Source organism: Theobroma cacao, chromosome 4, assembly GCF_053813885.1.
Source record: "Theobroma cacao isolate CCN51 chromosome 4, ASM5381388v1, whole genome shotgun sequence".
In the NCBI taxonomy this organism is placed as follows: Eukaryota; Viridiplantae; Streptophyta; class Magnoliopsida; order Malvales; family Malvaceae; genus Theobroma; species Theobroma cacao.
The window spans coordinates 29,151,882-29,161,286 of NC_142642.1; the positions used below are offsets into that span (position 1 = coordinate 29,151,882).

The 9,405-nt window shown below is 31.1% G+C and overlaps 1 protein-coding gene across 1 annotated transcript; it reads left to right on the forward strand.

Moving 5' to 3' along the window:
* Positions 1 to 1,755: 1,755 nt before the first annotated feature.
* On the forward strand, positions 1,756 to 2,196 carry LOC18601946 (uncharacterized). The gene has a single exon (XM_007033050.2). The coding sequence runs from the start codon at positions 1,756 to 1,758 to the stop codon at positions 2,194 to 2,196; it is 441 nt and encodes a 146-aa protein (XP_007033112.1).
* Positions 2,197 to 9,405: the final 7,209 nt, after the last annotated feature.

Below are 9,405 nucleotides of genomic sequence, written 5' to 3' on the forward strand. Positions count from 1 at the left end.
GACTCTGTACTGAAAAGACTAGCAATGTCTTTCTCAATATAAACAACTAAATTATCTGCAAGAAACTCATCATCTATTTTATTTCGGAGTCTTATTTTTACAATTTTTATTACTAAAAAGACTCTCTTTATAGTTACTGTAAAAATCGAAAGAATCAAAATAAGGCGAATTAATTTATCAATTAAGTGATAATATTTTGACTTTTTTGTTTCTGTAATCTCTGGCACAATTCATAAAGTGTTTTAATATATTCAAAACTTTAATGATGAGGTACATCAAGCTCGTAATGCCTCAATTGTAATCTCAAAATAATTTTTCTTATTTTGTGAAATCCTGAAAATAAAAACTCTCTTCTAACTTGCAAATATTATCAATATTGAATGATTTATAATTGTTATTAGGATCCAAAGTAGTGCTTAAAGTTAAAAGTTCCATAGCTTGCTCATTGAATCTCAAATTTAATTTTTGTAACTGGAATCGATCGTCACTAAGAATATATCAACTTGATAATGATGCTCCATAGTTACATCTAGTTGACGAGATCGACTTTTGCCTAAGATATATTGTGCACCCATGTCAAGAATTTCTATCTCATGTTTTTGACAAAAATTTTTCACATTCTCGAATAAATTAGACCACCCATAATCTTTCAACTTCTGTAGGAGTGATTTTGTAGTAAAAACAAGATGAATTGTATTTAAAATGTCTTGAGAGTGTAATTGTAATGCTTGACATAGAACATTAGTAACTCCCATAATCTTATACATAAAGTGTAATATGAAAATAAATTCAAATGATACTAATATTTTAGTAGCAGTAGAAGCATTATCTTTTTGTGAATAACAAAATTTCACATAATTTAAATAATATAAATAGAAAGAAGAAGGTAAAAGAAAACTTTTCCTCCTCTTAATTTTACACAATGACGATGAGTGGTCCTTGTCTTTTCTTGTTCAAGTTCACAAGTTCATAAATCTCTTTTGAAGAATAAGGTGTGTTTCAGTAGTGAGTTACAAGAAAAGAGAAATAAAAATAAAAAGATACAAAAGAGAAGAGAAAAAGAAAAAGAGAAAGAGGTGTGGAGAAATTTAAATTAGGGTAAAGTTACGTAAGTTTGTAAAATTGTTTTATTTTTTTATTTGTATTAATTATTAAATAAAAAATTTATTTTGAGTGAGTTATTAAAAATATATAATAAATAAAATTTTTAATAATTTTAGGGGGGTCGTTGATAAAATATAAATAAAAAATAAATATTTTTAAAAATTTGAAAAGGGGGTGGGGGGCGGTTGGCCGTTGGCTTACCCTCCGCCCCTGCGCAGCAGTGGTAAAACCATCAACCAACAGTGGTAAAAAAGCATCATGATCGAGGATATAAGACAAAGGGCAATACCACCATCCCGAGAAGTAATCCAAACTTTGGAGCATAAATAAGACAAAGGGAGTGAGAGAGGCCTTACCATATGGCTGAAAACATAGAATGTCTTAGCTTTACCAAAGGGCAATACCAAACTTTGCTTTCGACTATTAAAGTTGTGGCTTAGCTTAAACAGTATTCAACTCAACTGAGATCCATACGGTAAATCCACAGTGTTTCACTCGGTTTTCATGGCAAGATCCTTGTAATCTTGCTAAGTTTTCAGCATAGGCTTCTCTTCTTCTTATAACCCTATAAATATGTTATCGTATCACTGCTCTCAAACCAATTAGCAAATACTTAAACTTTCACTTGAGCTCCTTTCTGTCTCTTCGCCCATGGAAGTAACCAGTGTTTCATCATTTAGGCTTATCTACCGACAAAGGCCTCTCCGGCTTGATCCTAAGTACGGGAAAAAGTCCCCTAGCTTCATCGTGGCTTCATGTAGAGGGAGCGATGGACCGGATTATGTGGGTAAACTCGTTGACGAAAGCATGATTGTTCTACGAATGCGGATCAAGGAGATGAAGATTTCTGAGAGTAGTGTTGAGCTGCCTTCGGATTGGATGGAATGGGAGAAGCAATACTTTCTACACTATAACGAAGATGTTTGTGAAGCAATGGGGCTTTTGCAAAACTTTTTGATGAATATGAGGCCAAGTTTAGCTGTTGGAATGGTGGCACTTGTTTTGCTAAGTGTGCCATTATCCTCTGGTTTGACCTTGTTTCATGCTTTGCAAATAGCTCAGGGATTCCTATCTAGGTTCAATCCAAGTTGATTTGTAATTTGTTAGCACATGTTATTCAAAATGCTTCATATCTAGGTAGGCCAATCATATGGCCGATATATTGTCTTGCTGTAATCCTTTTATAGTTTCATCTTATGATCTTGGAAAGCTGGGAGATCAACCTTTCTGTCTCTTTTGATCTGCTTGTTCCTGAACTCTAGCACTTACTCTTTTATCAATAAAATTATCTATACAAATGTATCTTGCATTTAGCAAAGTAAAGTGAAAAGTAGAAGAGAGGAATAAAATTTTTAAGTATGCAGTTGATTATTTTCAGTTTGGTTTTTTTTAAAAATTTTTAATAAACTATTATATCCATATAAGAAAATCAACGAGATAAGCCAAACAAACAAGTATAGTTGGATAAAATCTATCATAAAATTGGAACAATTCCACGAATGGTGAGACCACAATAATAGCATTTACAAAATTACTTTAATCTAATAAAAATGTAAGACTCTATTAATAATGAAATTCTCGTTAATATGGCAATAAAAGCCAAAGGATAATCAAAAGTCACTTATATGATGAATTTCGTTAAGCATAAATGAAATTACACATAAAGTTTAACATATATTTTACAACAAAAATGTAAATGGGAATTAATATGCAATTTTATATTTCTTCATATATTGATTGATTTAGGTGTACAGTTAGAGGAAAAGCTTTACTTTATTTAAATGCAGCAGCAGCAGCAGCAAATTAATCTTTCATCATGACTTTTTTTGTTGTATTAACAGTTACGAGAAGTTCCACTTCATGCCCAAGTGCATGCATGGACACCCTATTCACCATTGAAAATTTTATTTTTGAAAGCTTCATTTGCGTTCATCTTTAAAATTACTTGAACACAATTTTAAGACTCCACGGTTTGCATTAATTTCAACTCATCCTTGAAAAAATCAATATTTTGATATCAACTAGGTTTGACTAAAAAAAGAAGTTTTCGGTTTTTTTTTTCTAGATCATACGCGTGCGTGCGTATAGATGTATACTTGTAAATTTCAAAAAGAACATTTAATTAAGAACAAGAACAATAAAAAAGGAAGAAGACCTAAAAACTATTAAACTTTGTTGAGGGGTTTTTTTTTCCTCCTCTCTCTTGTTAGTTTTGCTCATATTTCAAGTTTTGCCTTTCTCTTATTGATCATCTCCTAAGGTGAATTTTTCACTACTCTGCATCTCTCTCTTTATAGAGTGTATCTTGATTTCTCTCTTTGATAATTCCTTCTTTACCTTCCAGTAAGAAAAAACCAACATGACTTGGACAGGGAGATAAAAATCACTATTCCGCAGCCTCTCTGATGAGTTTAACTTTGTCGGTATCCAAGTCTCTTTTTCATCTCAATTATATTTATCAAGTATAGGGTAGTATTATTCGAAGTAATACAGCCCATGATGGAGTAGGAGATCGAGAAGTGAAAAGGACGTGGCATGCAATATAGCACAAAAAAACAAAGAAAATACAAAATAATTAATTACGTGCTCCTCTTCTGATTAACTTATTCAATCATTTGTGTCCACGTCGTGATCCGTACTCTCTACCAATCCAAATATAATAGTTTTCTGGTGAAAACTTTTACGACTCAAAGATAAGTTGATTGACTTGCTTTTAGAAATCTATAAGTAGTATCCTGTATGTTATAGTAAATACCGTAATCATTTACGTCCGAACTTACAAAAATCAACACTCAAACATAGGCCTAACTCTTGTAATCTAATAACTGTTCCTATATGGGCTGATTTGGTAAAAGAGATAGTAATTGAGTTAAAAAAAATGATATTGTAATGATCTAGAGTGAAACACCTATACTAATGTTAATCGATAAATTTCTTTATATCAAATTCTATTATTAAATTTTAAGATTTTTTTATGAATATTATCATCACAAATTTTTAACTTGATGATTCAAATATATAAGTTTTTAAAACGTTAAAAAGATACATGTATGATAACGTCAAGATACATGTACAACAATAGATTCAACATTATAATTAATATTGGCATAACAAAAACTATTTAACATACCACTGTAAATTTGACATTAAAGAAACATATTCCTATGAGATAAGAAATAAATACTACTTATTAACATTTTTAAGATCTGAAACATGTGCATATATATATATATATATATATATATATGTATATAACATGAAATTTATTTTCTTTTTTGGATAAAACTTGACGTGAAATTTCAGTGTTTCAATATATATATATTTATATTTATATTGGGTAAGAAAGGTATCATAAATTTGATTCTTTTTTTTTAAATATTCAAATTTAAAATTTTTAAAGAAAAAATTTAAAATTTTGGTCATTAAATTTCCCTTCCAAAGTTAGAGATCAGCATTTTATTGAGCTAAACTGTTATTTTTGTTAAAACAGGGATTAATGCATTTTTTTTAAAGTTCATAAATTCATTAAAAATAGAAGAAACAATTGTTCTACCTCTGAAATTAAGAGCAGCGAATTTTGTCCTGTTACACTTCCACTCAAATACAACATACCGAAATCTACTCAAAAATCATAACACTTTCCCTATAAACATTTCAGCACTCATCGTTTCCCTATCACCTACATCAAAAACCATAGAGCCTCAGAACACAAGAGGCCATGGCAAAACAACAAAAACTAAGAGTCAGTATCTGCCCAGCTATACATTAATCACAGCCCTTCCCTGTACATCCAACATCCAACAGCCCTTCCCTGTACATCCAACATCCAATATGACAAAAACATCGCATGCTCAACAATCTAGAATCATTCACAGCCACCAGCATATCAAAGGAATTAATGCAATGTCGAATAGAAATCCTCTGTCCCCTCTCGTGCCCCATTTTTTTGACCCGTTAGTATAATCTCGCCATGTGTCCTATCATGTCTTATAATTTTTAACTGCGTTTGAAGGGGTTCTTAATCAAAAGGCGAAGTAACAACTTAGTGAGAATGTAGTCATGAATCAAGCTGGCCCGCGTGGTCAAAACTCAAAAGGTTGACCACATTCAAGATTTGTCTTGATGTTCAACTTAACTTAACGCGGAAGCAGAAGCATGGAATCAATGATAACATAAACTATTATATATTCATCGCTTCTGCCTAGAACATGTCAAATCATCATAGTAATTAAAGAACAAAAAAGCCAACTTAAGCTCTGTTGGAAGTACTATCCAAGTGCTATATTCGCCGTTTGTGGGCCCAACGTCAATCCCCATTTCAAGTTGAAGGTCTCCAGATTATCCATCACGACAAAAAAAAGTTGCTCTGTGATGGGGTACTTCTTGACCTCTTCCCTTCTCATTTTTACGTGTCAGATATTTCAAGTTTGTCCGGAAGCTTCAAAGTTTCGAATTTTGGCAAATTATAATTAGGATTTTATTTTATACATCATCCAATTAAATTTAAAACGACATAAAATTATATATAAAATTTTGCAAAAAGGAAACCTATATAAAATGTAAGCGATATATCCTTAATAAATAGGGAAAAGGAAAGGAATGCCAAATAGTAAAAATCAGTACACTCACCCTTTTGACACGAATGGGGTCTAAGGTCTTTTCACCACGTATAGTGCACACACTTCTCCTTTGTTTTAGGGTCTTCCAAGTTTAAGCACTAAACTATCTTACGCTTTGATATTCTTGTCTCGTTGCAGACAACTTTAATTTTTAAAGTAAAGTTTGTGGCCCAAATAAGGAAAAAGGAGATAGCTTTGTCTTGAAGGGAAATTTCGTCTCAAGGACTAAAGACACGGCAAGTCCGCATGAATTCACACGGTATTGGACTTGCCTTGGCTGCTAAGACTTTACTATATATTTGCTTGTATCATCAACCTTCCTTTGCATATTATCACTATCTTCAGTATTTCAAGAGCGAGCTGATCATTTTTGCTTGAGCTCCTCACTCTCTTCACAACTAATCATGGAAACAACTGCCCATTTTTCATCTCGTACGCTTAACCCTCATCGAATTCTCCCTGCCTTGTCGACTTGCCGGAAAACGCCCTTTAGAAAAATCATGGCTTCGACTAGAGGGACGAATAATGGAGGAGATCATTACCAAGGTAAGCTTGTAGATGAAAGCATGATTCAGCTACGAATGCGCATTAAAGAGATGAAGGTATTTGAGAAAAGTGATGAACTGCCTTCAAATTGGATGGAGTGGGAGAAGCAATACTTTTTGCACTATAATGAAGATATTTGTAAAGCAATTGGGTTGCTCCAAAATTACTTGATGAATGTTAGACCAAGTTTAGCACTAGGGATGATAGCGCTCCTTATGCTTAGTGTGCCTATATCCACTGCGGTTCTTTTGTTCCAAGGTTTAGAGATAGCTAAGGGAATATTATCTCGATTCTAGTTTTAGCTAATTTCTGTTGTTTTCATAGACAAATTTGGGAAGGCTAAAATACTTTAAAAGCTTATGAACTATGTCAAAAAATAAATAAATAAATAAGCTTTTAGGCTTTTATGACACTAAATTAAGCCGTTGAAATGTTATTTTAGCCCATAGAAGCTCCCCTTGTGGATGGATATTGGTCTCATGAGTCATCTGACGAAAACATCCGTTATCTCCAAGGAAAGCATCACACAAATTGGACAGTTGCTCAGAGATCGGGAAAGCATAGAAGCTGGGGAGGTTTTGTCTCTTCGATTTTGAACGCCCAATGAAGAAGTGCTGATCCAAGAAATTTGTACCCCCAAAAAATGAAGTTTCTCTATTTTGAACTTGTTTGTCTTGACAGTAAAACACTCTCCTTAGTCCCTTCATTCTTAGGCTAAGATTCTTGTATCATGAAAAGTGTGGTTACTACTTGATTTCATAGCAGTTTTTCTGGGTTTTACTTTAGATATTTGAAAAGCAATACGCTCGTAAGTCATTCAAAAATAACTTTATATTATTCTTCCAAAGGTAAAAGTTGAGTTTGTAGTAAAGTGTTTTTGTGCACAGGTTCATTGATTAAATTTCTCATGCCATTGTTTTGGTACTTATTTCAAATCATATAGAGATTACATCAATTTAAAAATTTTGTTTTTTTATCAAGAAGAACACATTCATTTGGTTGTGTCATATAAATTTCTTCTTCTAAATCACCTCTTAGAAAAGTTGTTTTAACATTTATTTAATGAACAACAAGTTTGTAAATCGAAGCTAAGATAAATAAAATACGAATAGATAAAATTCTTATCACTAGAGCAAACGTATCAAAATAATCAATATTTTGTTTTTGAGTAAAACTCTTAACAACTAATCTAACTTTGTACTTATCAATATTATTTTTTTAAAAAAAATCTATTTACAACCAATTGGTTTAGCTCTAGGTGGTAAATCAACTAATTCTCAAGTTTGATTTTGTAAAATAGAATTAATCTTATTTTGTATAGCTTCTTTTCAAAATGTACTATTTTTAGAAGAAATTGTATCAACATAAGTTAAAAGATCATTATTTACAAGATAAGTGTAACAATCATTACCAAAAAAAATTTCTTTGCTTGGTCTTTTACTTCTTCTCAAATCATCATTTTGTATTTCAAAATCATTTTTACTAAAATATGCATGAGAAATTGTATCAGTTATCAATGGAAAAATTCAACATTTCAACAATTATATTTTTATCAAGAACATCACTTTTTAATATAAGAAATCTATATGCAACACTATGTTCGGCATAACCAATAAAATATACAATCAAATGTTTTAGGGTCAATTTTTCTTTTCTTAAAATTAGAAAGTATAACCTTAGCAAGACACCTTTACACTTTTAAATATTTTAATTTAAGAGAATAGTATTTCCACAATTCATAAGTTGTTTTACCAGTTTTCTTACAGGAAATTCTATTTTGAATATGACATACATAATATAATTTCACCTCACAAATTTTCATGTACATTAGAACTAACAAGTATAGAATTCATCATTTTTTTAATGTTTTTTTTCCTATCAGTTACACCATTTGATTCAGGGGAAAATAGAGGAATAATTTTATGAATTATTCCTTCATTTTCACAAATATTATTAATCGGTATCTATTTACCCCCTTTATTTGATCTAACTTTTTTTTTTATATTTTTATTTAGTTAATTTTCTACCTTAGCTTTATACTAAGAAACATGTCAAAAACTTCATTTTTATGCCTAAGAAAATAAACTTTAGTAAATCTATAATAGTTGTCAATAAATGTAACATAATATTGCTTACCACCTCTAGTCATGTTTGTTTCAAATCTCCCAAATCAATATGAATTAAACTTAACAACTCAGATTCTTTATTTACTGAAGTACAAGTTTTCTTAATCAATTTTGTTTCAGCATATGTTACAATTTACTAAAGCATGCATTTTTAATACTGAAAATTAAATCTAGTGATTGCATTTTCTTAATATAAAGAAATTAAATCTAGTAATTTAATTGCCATAAATCAATTGAGTCAATCATGTAAGCAAAGCATTTTCATTCATAGCATTTGCAATGTTAAGTACAAAAAGCCTTTGATCATTATAGTATCTCTTACCCACAAATACATTATTTTTTGTTATTATTATCTTATCAGATTCGAATGACACTTTCATCCCAACCTTACCTAATAAAGCCACAAAAACTAGGTTGACCTTTATATTAGGAATGTGTAGAACATCATTCAAAGCTATAGTCTTGCCAAATGTTAATTTGAAAAGGCCTTTTCCTTCACCAAGAACTTGAGCAGTTGGAGAATCATCTATATATATTATCTTTTCTCATTCCCCTATTGGAGTATAGGAGGTAAATGCATTTTTGTTTGCACAAATATGCCTAGTAACACCTGAGTCTACCACCCATTTTTCACACTAGTCACAATATTGACTTGAGAAATGATTGCATCAATTATATCATTGGATTCATCTGCTTTAACCAAGTTGACTCTTTGATTAATACGTTTGTCATTTCTACTCTCTTCTTGCATTGTTATGTATGATGCCTTGGTTTTTTTAAAACAAGTACCCTTCTTTTTAAAAGTGGGATGAGTAGTTTTGGGTGTATAATAAAGTATTTTATTATCGTACCTTTGTTGATGATAATGGATTCTGTCTTGCACTAGATTGACAACGTTTACAACGGTGGTAGCGATGGTGGTAGTAGTGACAACGACGATAGCATTATCGATGTAGACATCCATTATCCTTAAGATTGTTGAAAAAATAAAAAAAGTACAAAAATAATTC

Coding starts and splice junctions, on each gene's coding strand:
- LOC18601946 (XM_007033050.2), top strand. CDS start 1,756: ATGGAAGTAACCAGTGTTTCATCATTTAGGCTTATCTACCGACAAAGG.